Source organism: Nanorana parkeri, unplaced genomic scaffold, assembly GCF_000935625.1.
Source record: "Nanorana parkeri isolate BGI_ZX_2015 unplaced genomic scaffold, ASM93562v1 scaffold313, whole genome shotgun sequence".
Taxonomy (NCBI): Eukaryota; Metazoa; Chordata; class Amphibia; order Anura; family Dicroglossidae; genus Nanorana; species Nanorana parkeri.
Genome location: NW_017306581.1, coordinates 8,087 through 31,865, shown reverse-complemented (window position 1 = coordinate 31,865; position 23,779 = coordinate 8,087). Strand labels below are relative to the sequence as shown.

The 23,779-nt window shown below is 40.1% G+C and overlaps 1 protein-coding gene across 1 annotated transcript in view; it reads left to right on the top strand.

Annotated features, from left to right (window-relative positions):
- MYO3A (myosin IIIA) overlaps positions 1–23,779 on the top strand; it is a gene marked incomplete at its 3' end in the record, with an annotated part of 88,784 nt that overhangs the window by 62,116 nt on the left and 2,889 nt on the right. The window contains exons 21-29 of the mRNA XM_018557949.1: positions 4,348–4,477; positions 5,862–5,941; positions 6,975–7,049; positions 8,788–8,993; positions 9,291–9,402; positions 15,018–15,180; positions 19,036–19,113; positions 19,200–19,323; positions 20,523–21,228. Of these exons, the coding sequence (XP_018413451.1) occupies positions 4,348–4,477; positions 5,862–5,941; positions 6,975–7,049; positions 8,788–8,993; positions 9,291–9,402; positions 15,018–15,180; positions 19,036–19,113; positions 19,200–19,323; positions 20,523–21,228 (1,674 nt within the window). The remainder of the gene's footprint in view (positions 1–4,347; positions 4,478–5,861; positions 5,942–6,974; positions 7,050–8,787; positions 8,994–9,290; positions 9,403–15,017; positions 15,181–19,035; positions 19,114–19,199; positions 19,324–20,522; positions 21,229–23,779) is intronic.

Here is a 23,779-nt window from a genome sequence, read left to right as displayed (position 1 = left end):
TAAAACAACAGTGTATTATCCCTGGCTGATTCAACCCCCTACTATACTATGGAGAAAAAGCGCAGGGGTTGGCGTTCTTTAGTTCCAACTCACTTCATGTCCTAAGATGGCAACATGCTGCTCCATAAATACAGAACAATGAGTGAGTGTGTGTTGTCACCCCAGGACAGGAAAGGTGATACTGGCAGAATCAGCAAATGATAATAAAGTAAAAAAAAGCCTGAAAAAGAAAACGAGTATCACATCTTAGTATTAGCAATCTGCAATTTAACCAACTACAAAGCAAGTTAGCCATTATTTCTCTCTTGGCATATTCACTTTGATGCATGTTTAGTGTCTTTAGAAGGGTAGCACATCTTGTCATTAATATATTCTAATGACATTTATGGTAACTTGTGCTTTAGGTTTAGTCCCTTTAGCCATGTAACATTTTGTTCACACTGTGTTCCATCTTTGCTTTATGACATCGTATTCCAAAGCCCAGAAAGGAAACAACTGTTTATGAGCTACTCTGTAGAGCCTAATTATTCAAATTAGTTTATTTTTAGGTACTGCAGCATCATGACGCACCCTCCCTGTTTTCCATTTCAATTACTTACTCCCAATTACTTAGAAAAAAATAATAATAATAATTTATCTCCCGGGTGGTAGATGTCCCTGTATATGGTAAATCCACAGGATGGGACATGCCTTGTGCCAGGCTAAGAGACCGGAGGTGGCCTAAATGGCTACAGGTAGAGGGGCTGGTAAGTAGGACTCATGGTGCCGAGGTTCTCTGCCGATCGTCGGCTGTGGGTGCGTTCCAGCGTGGTGCGCACTCTCTATGCCGCACTCGCTATATATAGGCTAGGTATAGGCTAGGTATAGGAAGCACAAGACTAAGTCACGTTCTCACAGGACTTCTCCTACGGCCGAGGCTAGGCCAATCAGTTGCAGTGTTTGTTTAGTTTGTCTTAAATATGTGTTATACATTTTTTATGTGAATTTTTGATACACTTCAAATATTTAATGGAAACTGCATGATGGAAAACTGTATGGCTGCTGAGACAAAAAAAAATATAATATTACAATTGTTTTGTCCCAGATTATCCTACAAAGAGAATCCTTTTATATAATGTTTTACTGGGGACGGTGAATGGGTAACTGATATAATCATTTGAAAGTGTTTGGACTTTATTTTAAAAAATGCTGAATATTGATTGCTTTATTTTGTATCAAGATGACAACATACTCATCTTTTTTATTAACTATTTTTTAATGAATTTGCAAATAAAAATTGAAAATAAAATGACTGACTAATTTGATATAAAGAAGTAAAACGGGGCAAGCCCTTTGTACACCTATGGGCTCAATTGATAGGTACCTCATTGGAAGACACCTTCGACAGCATAATAAGGGGGTGGCAACACGTCAGGAACCATATTATTAGTGAATCATGGAGAGAGACCCAATTTAAACTGCTTCATAGGGCATACTATGCTTTTAACTTTGCCCCGGCCACCACAAACCCAGACTGGATACAACACTGCCCAAAATGTAACATCCATCACCCCGACTTCATACACCTGATTTGGTCATGCCCACTGATACATACATTATGGACCCAAGTAGTGCAATATATGAACTCCCGGTCGGGCATATTTCGTGACCCTCAACCTCTGCTATGCCTACTACACGATACACCCCAGGGACCTGACTCTACAACCCCCCACATCACGTGCTGGAACATCTTTGCATGTTTGCATCTAAAAAAACCATTCTCACCAATTGGCTTCTTCCAAAAACCCCCACGACAAGAGACTTACAAGCCACATTTCATAAGCTTATGCTCCTGGACAAAGCTGACACTCACAAGGAAGAGAAGCGCATAACCGTTTCTTCTCCACATGGTCCCCCTTCCTCACGACGAACCTCGCCCCCGACCAACTTCGTGTTATCATGTCTGACTTCCAGACCTCCACATGGTATCTCACGGCCAAACTCTCAAATTCCCTGGGGGGATTAGATGTACTCTAGCCGTCCCTGGTGGGACCCCCAAGAAGCCAGAAAGGCAATATGCTTCCATGATGTCTTCCTGCCCGCCTGCCTTAATTTTCGAATATCTGCTTAGCATACTTAAAAGGTACCCCTTGACGTTTGACCTGTCCCTCAATAATAAGGTAGACTCCGATTGCTGACGTACCTGCTACTGATGGTTCTAGCAATGTTCATGGACACGTTTATTCTTACTTTATGCAGTGTTGACTTGTTTTTCTTGATATGTTCTGTTAATAGGATGTGAATTGTATGTTTACATTTACATTTGTAACCATGGATTTAGACAAGGATTAGGCATGTTCACCGGATAGGCTATTTCATATATGTCTGAACGATCTGACTTTAAGTACCAAACCGGGTGATTAACGTGTGCTTCCAACAAGGCGGGATTGCATCCCCCTATACCATTGTAATTTTTGCTGTTCATGCCTTGTAAATCCAATAAAAACGACATGCTTAAAAAAAAAAACGGGGCAAGGTGCAAACAAGGGAAACGCATACTGATACAAATCAGAAATCATCTTTCAACTGATAAGGTTACAGAAAGTCAAATCTAGTTATTGTTACCATGGGTTACCGTATGTTGCACATCATCATTGTTCTTTACACTTTATAAATGGTAAAGATTTAGGGGCCTATTTATAGTGAAGATTGATTAGCTGTATCTTCTCTCTGCAGTAAATAGGCCTCTATTACAGGGCTATTCACAAAAGAGTGAAGAGTTTGGAGGAGGCAGGAGAAGTGAACAATTTAGGACAACATAGCTGAACTGGAAGGTGAGCTGAATTGGAAATTTTTTCCAAATCAGCTATTTTGGCCTAAAGTGTTGACTTCTCCTGCTTTCTCCAAACTCTTCACCCTTTTGTGAATAACTCTGTAAGTCTCCATTCACACTAGCGCTCCTGTGTTAAGATCTAAGCACAGGAACAATTATCAGGGAAGTATAAACAAAGTTTACACTTCCCAGACCACTTTTTATGTGTTTACAAGTTCCTGCTTTATGACAGGTTTAGTTGTGTTTATTCCCATCTCGCCACGTTTAGCTGCGTTTACATCAGTATAAGTGTGTGTAGAGTTTCCAATTGCATTCTGAATGCACTGTATTTTTTTTCTCTATACTCAGCTAAATTGAATGGCCCTTAGCACAGGTAAACGTCCAATGTTAATGATATCATTGAAAAGTCATTACCTCCACTTATATGTATTAAGAAATGTGCTCTAAGCACATATAAATGTGAGCTTGACTGGAAGTGTGAAGGGTGCCTAGATTACTCAGAAGGGATTCTCCACACCATGGCCTGCATTTTACAGCACATTCATATAAAATGCAGGCAGTGGTATAGCTCTGCCTGCAGTATGTCACCTTCAGTTCTCCATGCTAAACATGTGACTGGAGGAGTTTCCAGTCACATGACTGTAATAGGTCACATGGCTGGCTCTCCTCTCTTTCTTTTCTTGCTTCCACTCCTCCAAGATCTCCGCAGTGCAGTCTGCAGGGTACTGTATAGCTGTCACTGCAGACGTTTTTCAGCTGTACTCTTCTTCTTTTGTGTTTGTGCAGAAGGATCTTAATCTAAAGATTCCTTTAGAGAGAACATCTATTTTGTGTCCCAGTAGTGGAGGTCTATCCCTAAGAATGAACAGAGATTGTTCCAGTCAAAGTAGATGGTCTATCCATAACAATAATAGTTTTTTTCCATGCATGTATGAAAGATGAGCCCCGTGAATGACAAACATGCTTAAATAGAATTACAAATCTTTTTGAAGGTAAAAAAGTTGTTACCTGTATTTTAATAGTATATTTTGCCACTTAAATTCTAGATCTAAAAAACTTTACCCTTGAAACAATCTTAATAAACTACCATTATGAGCTTTGTAGTGTGTTTTTCCACGGCTGATATTCTAAAGTCATTAAATCAGTTAATTTCAAGATGTAAAAAATTATGTACAGCCACAGACGTTAGACAGACTTAAGCAAAACCTTAAATCTTATTTAAATAATAATGACTCGTAATGCTGACATCTCAAGAATTCCGTGACGGAACTACAGACTCTGATAACAATAAAAAGTAGCAAGAGAGCAAAGTGGCCACAGTGGGAGATATAACTATCATTCTCCATTATATTTGATGTCAAACATTTTTACTTTGACTAAATGTTCAGATATAAATCAGAGCGACCGAAAAGTGATAATAAAACCTTTTTTGCACTGAATAAGTCTTCATTACTGCAGCAAATTGCTTAAGGAATCTTCAGTCTCTTTCATCAGTAGTTCTGTTCTTGCTTTAAAGAAATGTTTTTTATCTGCAGGTTCTCTACAATGCCAGCGGGTTCCTGGAAAAAAACCGAGACACTTTACCTGCGGATATTGTGCTTCTTTTGAGGTCATCTGAAAACAACCTCATTCGTATATTAGTAACCAATCCCCTAACAAAAACAGGTATGACTCCTGTCCTGCGTAATCTTTCACTGTGCTAGAAGATACTTTTATACCTCTCACTGGGTTTGATTCATTAAAAAAACTTTCTCAAACAGGGTGCCTTTCCGGCTTCCTCAGGGGTGCCTCGAAATTTTCACACAACATCATGCCTCTGATGTGAAAGAGGGGGACTCTAATTTGAATGGGAGCTTCTGATTTGAAAAGGGTTTCCTAGTGTGAGAGAGGGATGTGAAAGGAAGGGGCTTCTGTTGTAAAGGGGACTCTTATGTGAAAGGTGGCACTCTGATTGCATGGGATACACCCTTAAATTTCATACCAGACCCCTATCTGTGATAAGGGCCAGGTATGGATTTTGGAGGTACCGCACATTATTTTCTACATTTACGGATTTTATATTTTAGACTGGGGCGCCTCAAGATTTTGTTTACTTTTAAAGGGTGCTGTGGTTGAAAAAAGGTTGAGAAATACTGCACTAAAGGTAAATATACTGTTCACTTTGCAAGATAATTTTGCCTTAGTTTAGTGAACGTGGTAGAAATTCACTTTGCAGGGAATACCCAATCTTGAGCAAGGAAAATAAATAACAGTGTTTTTGCTTGCACATGATTGGATGATGGAAATCAGCATAGCTTCACCTCATTTACTATGCTAAGGGAAAATTCCCCTGCAAAGTGAAGAGTTTATTTGCTTTTAGTAAATCAACCTTTATTTCTTCCTTGATGTTGTGATCAGTGATCACCAATTTAAAGTCTGTGGGCCAAATAGTATTTGTGATAATGGGCCTGATCAGAGCAGCACAGAATATTTCAGGAGATCACTGTATTGTATAGGAGAAGTCTTTAGCTTTTAAAAGACAAAAGGGGAATGACGTCAGTCATTGCAGGAATGCCCTGACTTGTTACATCTTCTGTAGTTTTAAAGCATTTTTTGTTTTAGAGGGAGAATGATAGGGAAGTTTTTATGTAAATAATTGTGCACCTTTTGCCAAGATTCATTAGTAATAACAGAACTGATTCAGGAATCAAGTCTCAAGAAAATGTATGATTTCCATTGTCCTGAAAATATACAGTTCAGTTTGAACCAATCTGTTGGAAATCGTAAAATTCAACAATCATTATTGGTTGGAGTCCTGAATTTTGTAGAATTCTACATTGCAGACTGATTTTCAGGGAAATATTTACATATTCTCTTTAGTCAAATTATAAGTATCCAGCAACAAAGGTTCCTCCAGTGATCTCTTCCTCTTGCTGCTCTCATTGCTGCTTCCTGTCAAATTGTGAAACAGAGGGTGAAGGAAGGAAATCACCCTGCATGCATCTGAAGATGGGAGTCTTGCATATGGCTAACATGAAGATATAACCTGTGTTTCATTTTGTTTACACAGGTAATCTTGCCCACACTAAAACAAAGTCAAGAATGAATTCACAGTCATGGTCCAATGGGAAAACGTCCAGTCGCAGTGAGGTAGAGGAATACTACCACCATAATATGTTCTTGGCTAGAAGTATAGTACATTGATGTTTGTTGTGTAACCACATCTTCACATGTGTGTTTTTTGTTTTATCAAGCTGGATATCTTAATGTTGTACAATACTTTTTACTTCAGTGAGGTAATAACATACATTCATGTGTGTCTGTCAGCTTAGCTTTGCTATGTAGATGACAACGTTTTTTTTACAGCGTATATATGTGTGCCACATCTAAATAATGAATGACATGGGATTAAATATATGTGTTGCTATCATGGGGTTGGAAAAAAAATACAAATAAAAGACATTTTAATGAAATAACAGTTCATTACAATGTAAAGCCGGCCATAGACTTCAGAGGGCAGTTGGTAATAAAGGCCCAATATGAGCATCCACAGGCTAAATTGACTGCAGAAGGTGGTAAAGAACTGCAAGTTCAGCCAAACCTTCAGGAAAATTGTATGGAGAGGGGAAGGGGGCAGATCAGGAAGCAAAGAGAGGGATCAGCCTATCTCAGTAGTGATAGGGGCAGGGTTTTTTCACCTGTCCAATTGTCTGTTCTTCTCATCCTGTAGAAAGGAGATGAACATCTGAAAATGGACAGATTCATTTTCTTACTGGTATTTATATAGCGCCAACAATTTTACACAGCGACAATTCCCATCAGTGCCTGCCCTCAAGGAGCTTCCAACTTAAGGTCCCTTTCTCACATATAAGGGCCAATTTGGGCAGGAGCAAATAAACCTTCAAGCAAGTCTTGGGAGTGTGGGAGAAAACCCACGCAGAACAGGGAGAACATGCAAACTCCTTGTAGATAGCGTCCTGGCCGGGATTCAAACCAGGGACCCCCAGTGCTACAAGGCAGAAGCAGTAACCACTACGCCACTGTGCTGGCCACAGATTGGGACGCTGTGATCTTACATCCACAGTATTTTAAGTTAGTATAGACTGCTATGGTTATGTTTCTTATAGAAGTAATTGCTGATTGTAATGTGCTTATATATATATATATATATCTTGTTCAATAGGGAGATCAGGGAGATTCTCATCATCCTAGAGAGACCACCAACATGAAAACACAGACCGTGGCTTCATATTTTAGGGTATGGTATTCTGATATTTTATGCAGGTTTGTTTGTTCCTACAGGCAGTGCTCATCTTGCCATGTTTGAGTAATAATACCCTTTCATACAAGCTCTCTCCCTTTGTCATCAACAATGAACCACTAAATGTAGTATTTGATTATGGGGCAAGTGCCAGTATAGAAAGGGTACATTCAGGGCTGTGTATAAGGTATTCGCCACCTGAAGCAATGTCGTTCTGTGAGGGGGGGGGGAGAGGAGGGTGCTGAAAAGAAATGGTCACTGGGTCACTTGTCGTTCGGGAAGGGGGGGTGGCAGTGGACTCCGGATTGCCCAGTTCACTGACGTCGCTGGTTGCCAGGAGCTCAGCAGGATACAATCCTCAGCCCTGGGCAACTAATGACATCAGTGAGATGGGCAGGAAGCCGCTCGAAGCCTCACAGGTTGCTAAGAGCTTTACAACTGTCTCATTATAGGGACTGCCCTGGGTACATTGATACGTGAGCTACAGAGACTCTTGTGACTTATAAAAATGGCTCTCACCCTCACCTAATTAGATCTTCTGCTGGATTCACAACCAGCTGTCCAGAAATGAAAAAAGCAATTATTAAAAGAGAATCACTAACCCAAAATGAAGTGAAGCTCTGCTGACTTCTATCATCCAATCACATGCAAGCAAAAACAATTAGGGCTGTTACTGATTAAAATTTCCGTGTTCGATTAATCGAATTTAAAAAAAATCAATTAATTTCGATCAATTATAACGCACATACAGATCTAACTACATTGGCCTATACACATACAGCATTCCCTTCGTTAGCCGACGGAGCCACTTGGGGACATCGACGTCACCGGACTCCTCCCCCCTTCGTTAGCCGACGGAGCCACTTGGGCAGGTGACGTCGATGTGACGGAGCCACTTGGGCCGGTGACTTTGATGTCCGTGACGTCACTGGATCTCCGACGGGACTCCCGGAAGCCGGCGGAGAGGTGAGTATTTTCATTAGCGATCAAAAAATTTTGAATCGATCAAAAAGATTAACAATTAATCGAGAAATTTATCGTTAATTTGCACAGCCCTAAAAACAATTTATTATTTTTGTTTTCCTTGCACGTGTTTGAGTATTCTTTGCAAAGTGAATTTTACCCACATTCACTAAGCTAAAGGTGAATTCCCTTGCAAATGAAACAACATGTGTACCTTTAAAAAATCAACGCCTTAGTGTTAGATTATGGGCTAGTCCATGAGTGTCTTACGCTTAATGGGGTCCTGCTTGTGGGTCCTGTCTGGTTGCTCCTGGAGTCCTGAGGGGCAGGCTTCCGATGACCGCAATGCTGAACGGGCAGTGTGCGCATGCGCACACCGGCCCGTTCGGCATTTGTCTCCCGAGCACCGTTCAAACCAGCCGAAAATCGTACGATCGTGCTCCTTAGACAAAAGACGTGCGACCGCACAGTAGAAACGGTCACACGTCTCCGTTCACACTGCTCGATTCGCGTACGATCGCGGGATTTCCCACGATTCTTGTACGAGAATCGAGCAGTGTATGGGCACCTTAAGACCTTGCAGCTTTATTCCCACCAAAGTATGGTTCAACTAAATAAAACCCTACACAACACATTACTGGAACTGATTTTCGAAACCCTAAAGCAAACCTAGTACTAAATGTTAAATGTCAAACTGATTAATGAATATATGTTTTTTTAAGAGAGATAACTTCTACATATAGAAATTACTAACAACAGTTCCCTGTTTTAGTATTCCTTGATGGATTTACTATCAAAAATGGTGGCTGGCCAGCCTCACTTTGTGCGGTGCATCAAACCAAATAACGACCGTCTGCCAAACAAGTTTGATCGGGAGAAAGTGCTAGTGCAGCTTCGGTACACAGGGATTTTGGAAACTGCTAGAATCCGCAGGCAGGGCTATTCCCACCGCATTCTTTTTGCTAACTTTATAAAAAGGTAAGGACAAATCTATTAGCCACATAGAGAGAGATGATGAAATAAATTTGCATGATATGACATCCTTAAAAAAAATATGCATTTTTTTCCAACACAGTGGAGAGTTGTTTTGTAGGGCTGAATGTTTAGATAGCAATGCCAATACTTGGCATTTTCACGATAACTATCAGGGTCACAGAGTTGCAGCTATGACAGGGCCCTGGTTCTCCACTACTGTCCTGAAATCAATAGTCTGTATTGTTTTAGAAAAACTGTCACATGACACTAAACATAACAAAAATTTTTCATTCTTTGCAGATATCACCTGATCTGTTTTAAGTCTCATGAAGATCCGCCAGCCAATCCAGAATGTTGTGCAGCCATACTGGAAAAGGCAAATCTAGACCAGTGGGTTTTAGGAAAGACGAAGGTAACTGATTCAGCTGTCAATATGTAAAGCAATTAATCAAGAATTAATATATAGAAGCACTGATTTAAGTTGCGACTTTCTAGTTGTCAATGCAAGCAGAGTGACACGAATTTCACAAATTAAGAAAATAGATGGCATAACAATGTAGTAAATTGTAAAAGAATAAAGTCTTTGGGTTATATGATTTACATCAAAATGTAATCTTTTCTACACAGAATGAGAGCTCATTTCCTTTGCTCCACTCCACCCCAAAAAAAAAAAAAAATTCTTGTTGTGACTTCCTTATCGAATAAGTCTGATAGAAATCTCTTATTCACAGTCAGGATGCAATGCCAGGATTAGGTTACAGGTAGCACTGTAGGCACCTGCCCTGTATTCAAAAGCTGGTCTGATACTTGCATACCCAAAAGCTGCAACCTGAGGATGAAAATCTGCAGACAAATTCTGAAGAATCCTCCTGCAACCTTTTGTTACTTAGAATCACAGTCCAAAGGCAATTAATCTAGCACTCAATTCCAAGTTTCAATACTCAAAACTATGACTTAGGAATCTTCCAGCTAAAACACATACTGTAAGCAGATCATGCCCTTTGTATGGTACTGTCTGTGGATAATAGAGTATTGGAACTTGGAATGGAGTTCTGGATCAATTACCATTGTACTGAATTTGGGGATGAACACCAATCGTTCGGTGCACTAATGCATCCCTCAGCAATTATTCATACACCAATATAACATTAAGTGGGTTATTCACTTAGCTGCCGAAGGCTCGGCTTGGCTATGCTGCTCGCTACCTACGGAAGAAAGAAAGGGTAAATGAATGGGGGGGAAAAATGTTGAAAACGTATTTAATTTTTAAAATAAATAAAAAAATAATAAAAATATTCTAAAGAAAAGAAACAAACTCCCGCCGCATAATGTCGAATCTGACAGATGCTGGCAAAATATAAACACTTGGGCGGAGCTAGCGGTGATGTTTAATGACAGATCAGTATCCCCTGGTCATTTGGGAATGCTGTTCTGTCATTACAACTGAGTGGCGCGAGCCGTGTGATCACAGCTGGCTCCACTCAGCTGTCATTTGCGTGGAGATCGGTCCGCTTTGGCTGACCTTTCTCCACGCTTCGCTTAGCTATTGTGAATAGCCCGTACTGCAGACCTCTGGTTTGACTGAACCGAAGGGCTCAGGTGGCCGAAGCGAGCTGAAAGATCAGCCGAAGCTATAGCTGGATCCTTTGGCTCCTACGTGAATAACCCTCTAAGTTTTCCTCCTTAAAACTGTGAAGGTACATGACATTATGTAAAACCTAATTATCAAATATCTTGTGCCAATATAAACAAAATAGCAGCTTTAAAGCACTGTCAGTTCACTCCAAAATGTGTGCTTAATTATGTAGAATATGTTTCTCTCTCTGGGAAAGCAACGGGAGGGGCAACATTGGGACCAGATGTAGTCTTGACATTTTTGACGATTGTGGAATTCTCCTGCAAACACAAGGCTATTTTCTTAATGAAACTCTTCAAATATACAAATATACAAAAATACCATGAAAATATTAGTGGAAGTTTCATTTAGTCTAATGCGTGTGTCAAAATGTGCATGAGATGAACTACAGGAATGGATAGAGGTAGCAATAAAGTAATATCCATTTACTGTACTTCTACAGTTGATCAGAATGAAATAACTTTATATTATATGTTAATTAAAATGTTTTTCAACAAATTGTGTGTATTTCAAAGCATTAGTTATTAAACCAACATTATATATTTCTTTTCACTATTTTTTTTTTCCATATAGTTTTTATTAAAGTATAAACAGACAAGAGAATATTGTACATCTTAGTTCTCAACAACTGGTGTCATTACATTACAATAAATTCTTAGCATTTGACAAGTTCACATAGTGGCGTAAGATAATAAGGCAGTGATAGGTGACAGCAATTGTCCAAGCATTACAATGTATTGAATTGTGCCAAATGGTTCAGAAAATAGTTATGTACCGTATAATGGACTTTGTATCCTACACTTTTCGCATCATACTGATGGTGAGGCCTATTTAGATCTTATAGTCGCAACGAGCGTTTTAGAAATATCAATTGTAAACACCGGAAGGGGAGACCTATACGAAAAGTACGGGGCCCCCAGGCAATAAAAGGGGTTATTGGTGTCTCAGAGTGTTATGGGGAGTGCAGGCTAATCACCTCTTTTCACTATTTTTATAAAATATGTATTTAAAAATAATAATTAAAAACAGAGCGTACCATTAGCATTGGTGTCACAGAGCATTACGGGCTTTGTAAGGAAAGAAGACAGAACAGCAGAGGCTGGTTGCTTTCAGACTCTCTGTTCTTACTGAAACTCTATATGGCCTGCCTGTACAAAGCAGTGACAAGCAAAGGGAGGAAAATATGTCACACCTCTAAAACATTTAGTTGTGTATTTACATCTGAGCTTGTGCTCTTGAGTCCTGTAAACAGGCTTTATTAGACTAAAGAAAAATTAATTGTTTTAGTACTGACCATATTAAATAAAATAAAACATACACAAAAACATTATACATTTCCTGTTATACCTGGATTTGCATGCTCTCCAAAGCTTGAAATTGTCTTAGCAAACCCCCTCTTGTGTCTTCTTGTCATTCATATTACTTATGAAATGCTTTGCTGCTGACTTGCATATTCAGAGTAAATGGTTGTTAAATGAGGTGATCAGTATACATGCCCCTGCTTGACATGAACCTGACCTTGCAGATTGTGTACTTCATCAGATTTGTAAAGTGCCAGTGTAAGATTCTGACTACAGGGTTATTACATTTGGTACACTTTCACTATGCCAATTCTATGCTGTAATGTTTCCGTACTGTGTACTGAAGGTGCACTATTCATTATATTTCTGTATTTGCTTATAGAAAGAAAGATTAAGCTTTAAAACAAAGTAACAGCATACACACTTTTATATCCTTACCAACGAACAGTTTGCTTTAAATGGTACACTGGTTTTCAATGTCAAGAACGTTCTACTGGCAGTTCTTTACTCAGCACTTTCAGTGACAAAAACTAGTAAGAAGAAAAGACTACTCACCCACATGCCCTGACTTCTAACCCTAACATAAAATCCAAGCTTGAGCCTAACACATATCTATTCACTCACCTGAACATGAAACGGTAACCCAACTATCCTCTAACGCTTAGTTCTTAATCTAACACTGAGACTTAACACTTATAGTTTTAAGTCAGTTTTATTTTTTACAAAGTATGTGAACACCACTCCAAATTATTTTCAAATGCACAGAACTACCCAGATAACAAGGATAACTTGCCACAAACTTGTGGCAGGGTTAAATCATAATTCTTGTTAACTTGCGGCACACATTCCTGGCAAGTTGTAGACTTGCAGAACACTTGCAGTACAAGTTCTAGTTGACACTTTTTAAATTTGTAGCAAATTTGCTTGGCAAGTCTATAGCAAGAGCTCTGCAGGTCTTAGCAAGAGCTCTGCAAGTGTACAGCACGTTTGCAAAGCACGTTGATCTGGAGACTTGCAATGCAGACTTGCTGTAATTGTGCAACAGAATTGTGAAGCTTGGCAAGTCTGCAATAGTTTAGCAAGTCATTTTCAAGCTTGCAGTTCAATTGCTTGCTATCTGGGTAGGTCTATAAAAACATAGTTTGCCAAGTGTGGTGTGGAAGAACTTGAGTGGCCAGCACAAAGCCCTGACTTCAACACCACTGATCATATTTGGGATAAATTTGAACGCCAGTTGTGTGCAATATCTGTACTTCACTTCACAAATGCTGTTTTGGTCAAGCAGACACAAATTCCCACATACATATCCAAAATCTTGTGGAAAGCCATCCCAGAAAAAAGGAGGCCATTATAGCCACAATTATAGACACAATTGGAGGAACAATTCCATAGTAATGGCCATGGTTTTGGACTGTGTACCATGCATGCACTATACAGAAATGCAGCTGGGGTTGTTTATGTTCAGATATGACTATCTCTGAATTGCACCATGGACGGATCAGTTTGGAAGGATGTTGGGGGAATAGGGGTCTTGCTCATTTATTTGTTTGAAAGTTTCCGTTGAGCTCAAAATTTTACACAGGTGAGGTGAGGATACATTTGAAAGCAGAAGAAAAGGAGCTGACAGCTTCACCCACTGGCTAATTAATAAAATGCTAAATATTGATATTTAAAGGAGAACTATGGGGTCAGTGTTTTTCCCCATAGTTCTCCTTAGGGTAACGGGAGGACACAAACTAGCGTCCTCCCGTTACCCTAAGCTCAGTATACCGCGAGCTATAGCTCGCGGTATACTGAGACGCCGCAGCCGGAGCGGATCCCGACGTAGATGACGGGATCTGCCCAGCTGCGTGAGTGACAGCTGGCTCTGCCTATCTAGAGGCAGAGCCAGCTGTACCCGCCCCCTCCCCCGTCCGTTTCGCCAGTCAGCGCTGGCAGATCGGAGCGGGGAGAGGGGAATCCAGCCCTCCCCCTGTCACGGCAGAGAGCCGTGACAGGATCGAGAGGTGAGTGAACCTAGTATGTGTTCGCTCAACTCCCGATCTACTGAGCCGAACTGTGACAGTCTCATTGTCACAGGTCGGCTAGAACTATGAGGTGAGTGGAAATCACTCATCTCATAGTTCTCCTTTAAAGGGTTATTCACAAAAGGGTGAAGAGTAAGGAGAAGGCAGGAGAAGTTAACAATCTAGGACAATACAGCTGAACTAGAAGATGAGCTGAATTGGAGAATTTTTCTAAATCAGCTATTTTGGCCTAGATTGTTCACTTCTCCTGCATTTTCCAAACTCTTCACCCTTTTATGAATAACCCCGTTAGTATTTGATATTTAGCTTTTTTTTTTAGCTCAGACTGATATAGAAAGAAGGAAAATGTATACAAAACACTATATAGCCATTATCCTGACCTTAATGTTCACCATTAAAATGAAACTGCAAGTAAGCCTCTGAAGTAGATATCTGTGGGAGAGTGTATGTGATGAGGAGTGTGGCTGTTACTCAGCTATGCCAGCACAAGGCACTAGAGTGTGAGGGCAGTAAGCATGAATCGCACTTTCAATTACATTTTTTTTTTACAAAAAAGAATTTAAGGGAATTCAAAGCACAAATCATAACATGTGGGTGTACAGAGCTTTAGGGAATTAAAATGGTGTGAGACTTCAGCTGGGGTTCAAAGTCCAACTCCAGCCAGATTATTAACAAAGGGTAACCATAACTCTGAACATGAACTCTCTAACCTACATTTAACCTCTAACACTGGTCTTACACTAACACCTAACACTAAGCTAAGTCCTGTAGATTCATACTTACCTTTCCCTGTATTATAATATGGGGGGGGGCGAAAAAAATGTTCTGCCCCGGGCGCCCATAACTCTGGTTACGCCACTGGGCTGCCCCACACCCATAATGACCAATGGCAAACATATGAAACTAAGAAAATGTTGGTTGTATACGTAAAGTGTGAATGTCTAGCAGGTTCTCATAGTACAGGTCCTGGGAAACGGACCAACTGATGTTCAGTCAATATGTTCTGTTTCCTTGTCCATTTATTAGCATGTCAACCAATAACAACACTCTGTACTGTCCTCAGGTTTTCCTTAAGTACTTCCACGTTGAGCAGCTGGACCGTATGGTAAAGAGCACAGTTAACAAAATAGTTGTTCTTCAGGCCTGTATCAAAGGGTGGCTGGGAGCCAAGAGGTACCAAAAACTGAAGCAGAAGAGACAGGAAAGTGCTGTGAAGATACAGTCAGGTAATCATGTGCTCTTTATATTCTCAAACAAAACCTCCAGACATGTATATTAAGTGTACTAATTTTTTTTCAAATATCATATTAAACATTTTCAGTTCAGCTACTGTGATTACCTGAAACTTGTCACATATAGCCACATATCTCAGGAGGGTTGAAGTAGGGCTTTTAGTGGAGGTGCCTTTACTGTAAGTTGATGGGAATGCAGTACATAGGTAAAACAAATCAGCCCCAATTAGCCCTATTGATTCAGGCTGGGTTCACATAGTTGTGGCGTGTTGTATTGTATTGTAAAGTGATTGTGGCAAGGCAGCCCATTAACTTTACATGGGCTGCCAATGCACAACAATGGACCTAATATTCACCTTTTGTTTTCCAGTTCACCACTAAGAACAGATAGTTCATATCTGTGTGCCCTGGTGTGCTAAAACGCAAATCTATTGTAGTGCACTAGTGGAGTTATTCACTACAATGGACTGAACTTGAGATGTTACAATGTGGTACAGTAAAGTGCAGTAAAGCATGTGCACTAATGTAATGCAAATATGTAAACCCGGCCTCAATATTCTCTGTTAACAGGAAAAAAAGGTCTCTAAGTTGAGATCAGCTGAGTTTTAGTATATTTTTCCTTTTTTCTTTCCAAGTCTACCGTTATCCAATTGTTCCAGTGTTGTTTGGTTAGCTTTAAAAAGCTTCTTATGTGTGCGGTATTTACAACTGTTCAGAGTAAGACATTTCAAAACGTACACACAACTTAAAGCTGCCATAGATTTAAGATGGTGGTCTAATGTGCAAGTTCCATTGGATCACCCTCCAAAACTAAAAAGATTTACATAGACCTCCAAGCTGAGCTCAGCCAAGCTTTTAGTTAAAGCGCAACCTAGCTTAAAAAAGAAAAATGCTTTAGCAGGTAGAGGTGTTTTTTTTTTGGAAGAAAAGACTTTGGGCTAAATAAACTATTGTTAATCTGAAATATTTTTTTGCGGACTTATGATGCAAACGTGACATGTGCCAAATCATCAACACTGTGGGGAGAATTTATCAGAACTGGAGCAAACATAATCTGGAGCAGTTGCCCATGGCAACCAATCAGCATCTGTCTTCAGTTTGCCAACCAATCAGCATCTGTCTTCAGTTTGCAAAGTAAAATTTTAAAATCAGAGAGAAGTTGATTGGCTGTGGTGCAAATCTGCTCCAGACTTTGTCTGCTCCAGTTTTGTTAAATCCCCCCTGTGTGTCTATAATGAAGATGATTTGCAACATGTGCAGAAATCCTGGAAAATTTTGATTTGTCACAGGAATGTTGCAGTTTCTGCACCATGTAAACTAATATCTACACTAAATATAGCTCAGATATTAGGAGCAGATCTACGCCTAGTCCGACCAGGCGCATATCTGCACATCAGGCTGACTCCCTCTGGTAAGCCTCTGTACAGATGCAGTATGTTTTCATACGCTGCCTGTGGAGAATGCACAGTGCAGTATACAGTCCCAGCCCAGAGGATTTTGTACATCTGCAGGAGTTATATCATCAGTGGACAATTCATGGCCAAAGAAAAAAGATACAGGATGCGGAAGGAGACCAGAAAAAGATGGCAGCTGTGGTGGTTGGGATGAGGAGTAGGAGTGTAGGTCTAACTAGGGGGTACTATCCCATTGTGCTAATGCTCTGGGGACCTGCAGCAGTGTTACATCCATTTTAAAGTCTGGTTGGTGAAGACGGGTGCAGAATAGGAAGCACTTTCGTTTTAGGTTTTCACCTGCCCAATCAAGCATTCTCCTAGCAGTGGGCAGATGGACTAGGGAAACCCACAAAAATAAAATCATTACATGATTTAGCTGAAAGTGGTCAGATCATCAAACTCTGTCATGTTTATGTGTACCCTAAGAATGTTGATGGTTCATGTTTTGCAAATGTTCACAGTTTAATCCTAGACTTTTTTTTTTTTCAATAGAGTAATGTATGCCGAGTTTGTATTTCTGCATGTGACCCCACTGAGGAGATTTTCCTTCAACTTCTATCCCTGTGACACAAGGCAGGAAATGGGGGGTGAAGTTGTCACTGGGACAGGAGGGCACATACATCAGGATTTCTAACCTGTCCCACTGGAATAGAAATGTGTTTTGTCCCTATTGATGAGATTTCCCATCACTGTTCTAACAGGAAGTGAGTAGAATGTTTCCCAATAGGGACAAAGACAGTATCAAAAATCTGGCAGAGGATCCAACCCTCACCCATTTTATCCACAACAAAAAATTGTCTGTAGCTTTAACATTAGCTATCATCTCTCTAGTCGATAACAATCATGATCTAAAAGCCCCAAACACAGAACATATACAGGTAATTCAGAAGAGTAATAGCTAGTGAGCATCCTTCCAGCAAAACATGATATGTTCTGAGTTTCCATTAGATGCCAGGGCAGGGGAATCAATCATTTTGTCAATGATATAACAGATATATTTTATTATCGAGCTTTTATAACGCACAGGTTATTTGTTGCATAGCACATAACAGTCATCCCATAGGGGGTTCTTTATACACAGCAAAATGTACAGTAGTGTCCATCCCTTTTGTGTATATTTTCCTATTTTCATGTAGAAAATACAGTTTGCACTGAATATCAGATGAATTATGTCAATCCTCTAGTTACAGTGTGTATATTTTCCAACTTTCTTTATGCATAGGACTACAGAATACTTCCCCCTTATATTTTGGAGAGGGAGAGAAAGGGAGGTTTTCTGTATTCCAGCAGGGAACTAGGCAGGGCTGAAAAGACTGTTCACTATAGGAAATTAGGAGCCGAGTGCATTTCTGGCAGAATTATAAGGTATTTAGGTATTTTTATGTACTTGCAAAGGGGAAAAAACAAAGGCAAATGTGCATGTATTTCAGAAATTAACTGCATATATGTTTTATTTTGTTCTGACATACACGCTGGGGTCTATTTATAAACAAATTGCTGGGTCCATTGCCCTGCGAATATCTGTGAATCATAGTCTTGTGTGAATAATGACAAAAACAAATGTTCTTAAAGCGGCACCCTAGCTTTAAAAAATGATATATACTTACAGTGGTCCAGCTGGGCACAATGTACGTGTATATAAATGATTCCTGGCAAGGTCACAGGAATTGTGTGTTACACTGTGGTAGTGGCAGCTACAGCAGCAGCTACACAGTAATACAACAGCTGGTGTGCTTAGTCGCTTCCTCTGTGCCGATAAAACACAGTAGGTCACTTGCTCAGTACAGCGGCCATTCAAATGATGCCTAGTATTTTTCTCAATGAATACTAGGCATTCTTTGATTGGATGAAGGGCAGGGATGTGATGCCAAGCTGTGTCATGTAGGTAAATATATTTTCGATATAAGTATTCATTTTTAAAGCTTAAGTTCAGCTTTAATACATTTTCTTTTCAGGTTGAATGTATTGTGATGTAATTCTCCATTATGGCCACGAGATGGGGCTGAGGAACATAGGGGAAAAAATACATCTTTTCTATGTTCCTCAGTTCCATCTAGTGGTTATAAAGCAGTATTACCTCATAATACATTAGACTTGAAAATAAAATATATTAAGAGCCTTCATTTATTCTATTATTTGCACAAAACAAACATTCAAAGATATTCGCAGGGTAAAGGATCCTGCAAATTATTTAGAAATAGACCCCTAAAGGATGCCTAATTTTGGTTAATTACACTAAAGCAATTATAAGCCACCTGCACCTTATTAATATAGGTATTATGAATGAAGGATACTGATTTGGGAGGTGCAATGATGTTCCTGTTTTTTTCTAGCACTGAAGATCTTGTATTTGTATCTATGTACTTTGGCTTATACCTGGTTTTTCTTTGTAAAGCTTACAGGGGTCATGCGGTTCGCAAGGATCTACACAGCAAAACAGAGATGCAAAATTTCATTACAAAGTTTCAAGCATGTATGTATTCATTTTCCTCCCACGTAAGTGCTCATTATTACTATGATAGCATGTTACATTCTTCATTGACCTGTTATGTGTTACAGGTGCCAGGGGATATCTAGTGAGGAAGAAGGCGAAGGATATGCTTAAACAGAAGAATGATGCTGCAGTTACAATCCAAGCTCATTATCGGGGGTTCAAAGAGAGGAAGAGCTTTGAAAGGAAAAAGTATGATAGCTATACATCCTGGAGATAGAGTACAAGGCCTATATATAGCCTTTAAAGACTCCTACACAAATTATTTCTCAGAACGCACGATGGCCATATTGACTGCTGGCCATTGTGACAATGCCCGCCGCCATCTTGGAGGCGGAGTGCATAACGTCACATGACGCTATGTCATGGGTGATGTTATGCGCAAAACGAGTGGCGGCCAAACTGGCAGCCAGCGTGTTCTGTGCATGTGCGCTGCCACTTTGGAGTATATCTTGGTATACTCCATCTTGGTGTATACTAACATATACTCCAAAATGGCGGCACGCATGCGCAGAACGGTCTGGTGGCCGATATGGCTGCTGCTCGTTCTGCAGTTTTTTTGTGCGGTTTTCGGATTCAGAGTCTCGTTCAGAATCTGAAACAACATTAAAATTTGTTTCCATTGACGAAAAGAATGAAAATGTTTTTCATTTGTTTCGACTGATAAAAATATTTTTGCCCAGCACATGTCTAATGCTCATGAGTCTGTCTGGTAATCCCCTGTACAGTAATACTCAGACAGAGAGAGGAAGAGACAGCAATATGAGCTAGTGAGTGCACTTGTCTTGACAAGTAACGTGCTGATAGCAGGAAAGAGGAAAGCAGGAACCTCTTTAGTTTGCTACTGATCCTTGATTGCCCCGCCACAGACTGGGGACAGGAAGGTGACCAAGCAGTATTGCTTAACTGCTGTGCTATCCAACTTGGCTGTGTAAATCTAAGAAATAGTTGGATCAAATAAATTCAATGGAATGCAAAGCAGTTTTCATATGTGTATTTCAGGTGCATATTAACTATTTGCCTGAAGCTCATCTTTAAATAGTTATTGTATTTTCCATTGGGTAAATCAAAATATTGTTTGGTATTATGCTTGCTTAACTTTAAAAATCATTAGTTCTGAGTGATATATTGGCCCTACTGGATCATGTTACACATTACAAAATCTTACTTGTTGTGGCACTATATAAGAGTGAAAGTGCATAGCTCAAAAGATATTGTACATATGTGTAATTCCAGGAGCATTCTCTTCATGCATGCATGTTGAGGCTTCCTCCTCCCACGCCTAGGAGAACACAGCTCAGCAACTGCCTTCCGGCCTTTTCTTTTGTCATAATAGTTATATATAGTACATTTATTCATGTCACTTGCCTAATATTATGCTGTTTTGGTAGGGAATCACTGAAAAGAAAGAAGTGTGATGACACAAATAATGTCACAGCAACTGATCCTCCAGAGAAAGAGAAAATAGAGGCTGAGGAGCCCACAAATGGGAAAAGTGAAGAGGATGCAGCCATTGTCATCCAGAGCCATGTTAGAGGCCACCAACAGAGGAAGAAAATGAAGGCTGAACGTCAACAAATTCAAGAACCAGGCAATTCAAGTTTAGAAAAAGGCAATTCAGTTCCTCCCGAAGAGGAAACTGAGGAGCAGGAAAGTAATCACAATGGCATTGAGAAAAGTAACATGGAAGAAGATAAAGCTGCCGTAGTCATTCAAAGCAACTACCGTGGCTACCGAGACAGAAAGATATTTCAAGAAGAGAGACAGAAAAATACAACCACAGCCCAATCATCCCACAGTCCTCCCTTGAGTCATTCCATAGATATGGACGTACAAAATAATAACCACTCAGATGTTGGTCATAAAATATCTCAGAACTGTGAAAAATCTAATGAAGATAGTGAAAAACATCTGGAAACTGAAGACGATAAAGCGAAGGCGGCACTGGTAATACAAAGCAATTATCGAGGGTTCAGAGAGCGGGAGATACTGAGGAAAGAAGGAAAACTACCTAACAAAAACAATCCAGAAGGAGGAAACAACAGAAAAAAGGATGTAATAAAAGATATTGAAGATCTTGCACTTTTCACAGAGCAGGTAAGAACTCGCCATAGGTATCATGGAAATAGAGTAGGCAGTAGAATTTTTATAAACCCAAAAACCCTCTCCTATGTGCTAGTGCAGCAGAAAATTCCATTTTCAGGGCTAAGATTCACTCCACTTACTTCCAGCTTTCCAATGACAGCATTGTTTATGGTCTCTGAGGTCTATGAGGTAATGCTTTATCTTGGACAACAGAAGAGTGAGCACAGAAAAGTGGGCACCAAGTTAAGACTTGGTGTTGCCTTCCCTAAGGCTCAAACTTTAGGAACTGTTGTTGTACAACCCCAATTCTATAAAAGTTGGGACACTGTGTAAAATCTACATAAAAACAGAATGCAATGATTTGCAAATCTCATAAACCCATATTTTATTGACAGTAGAAAATAGAAAACATATCAAATGTTTAAACTGAGAAAATGTACCATTTTAATAAAAAAAATTCATTTCCCTTTTGAAATTGATGGCAGCAACACGTCTCAAAAAAAATTGGGACAGGGCCATGTTTACCACAGTTTAACATCCCCTCTTCTTTTAACAACACTCTGTAAATGCCTAGGAACTGAGGGGACCAGTTGCTGGAGTTTTGGGGGAGGAATGTTGTCCCATTCTTACCTGATATGGGATTCTAACTGCTCAACAGTCCTGGGTCTTCTTTGTCGTATTTTTAGTTTCAAGATGTGCCAAATATTTTCAACTGGTGAAAGGTCTGGACTGCAGGCAGGCCAGTTAAACACTCGGACTCTTCTACTATGAAGCCATGCTTTTGTCATAGATGCAGTATGCGATTTAACATTGTCTTGCTGAAATATAAAAGGCCCTCCCTTAAAAAGACAATCTGGATGGGAGCATATGCTGCTCTAAAACCAGGATTTCAGCATTGATGGTGCCTTTCCAGATTTGCAAGCTGCCCATTCCATGCTTACTATTTCACCCCCATACCATCAGAAATGCAGGCTTTTAAACTGAGCGCTGATAGAAAGCCAGAAGGTCCCTCATTTATTAATCCGGATGACACAGCACCCATGGTTGCCAAAAAGAATGTAAAATTTAATTTTGTTTGACTACAGAATAGTTTTCCACTTTGTAAAACCAATTTTAAATGAGCTTTGGCCCAGAGAGGACAGCGGCATTACTGTATCATCTTCAGATATGACATGACATGACAGAGCTTTATCTTGCATTTTTGGATGGCACAGCAAACTGTGTTCACAGAAAGTGATTTTTGGAAGTATTTGTGAGGGGATGCAGTGATATCCATTACAGAATCATACCTATTTTTAATGCAGTGCCGTCTGAGGGCCCTAAGATCACAAGCATCCAATATTGCGTTTCAGCCTTGTCCCTTGCGCACAGAGATTTCTCCAGATTCTCAGGATCTTTTAATGATATTATATACTGTAGATGATGATATATTTAGAGTCTTTGCAATTTGACATTGAGGAAACATAATAAAATTCCAGCAAATGGTCTCCTCAGTTCCCGGACATTTACAGAGTGTTGTTAAAAGAAGAGGGGGTGCTACACCGTGGTAAACATGACCCTGTTCCAACTTTTTTGAGACAAATCATTGCATTCTGTTTTTATGTAGATTTTACACAGCGTCCCAATTTTTCTGGAAATGGGGCTTTGTGTGAGTGTGATTCCCATTGAGCTATACCCCACTATCCACTATATATATATTTATTTCAGCAACCTTTAACTCACAAACATCCAATTTGTAGCTCTCTCAGAATGCTGTCTGAGTCCCAGGCCAGAGCAGCATCATGCTCCAGCCTTCCCCTTTTATCGCGTCTGTTTAATCAATCATTAAGCAATTAACAATCCAGGTGAGAGACACAAAACCCGAGCTGGATTATTCAGACCCTAAGTCAGGGGTGCCCACAATTTTCGTGTTGAGATCTACTTTTCAAATGACGAGCTACATGAAATCTACCAACGAAAAAAAAACTCCCTCACTCTCTCTCTCCTGGCTGTCTCTCCTTGCTCATCCTCCTGGCTGTCTTTCCTCGCTCTCTCTCTCCTGGCTGTCATTCCTCGTTTTCTCTCCTGGCTGTCTCTCTTTGCTCTCTTGGCTGTCTCTCCTTGCTCTCTCCCCTGGCTGTCTCTCCTCTCTCTCTCCCCTGGCTGTCTCTCCTTGCTTTCTCCCCTGGCTGTCTCTCCTCTCTTCTGGCTGTCTCTCTTCTCTCTCCGGGCTGTCTCTCCTCGCTCTCAATCCTGGCTCACCTTGCTGTTTTTTGCAAACAGTGTAGTGCAACAGGCTGTGTAAACTAATATTCTTTGATGTAATACATAGCACTTCAACCACCAGTATCCACCAGAAAGGAGTCAGGGAGCTTGACTCAGCAGACTCGGGCTAATATGTAATCATGTTTGCACAGCTAAATAAATATACCAAAATGGAATAAGGGGCCACCATTCACACCCTTCGTGATCTTCCAGCATCAGCTTTGAGAGCTACTGGTAGATCACGATCTACCTAATGGGCACCCCTGCCCTAAGTCAACCCGAAAACAGAAAGCGAGGGGAAATATATCGCCCCTCGATG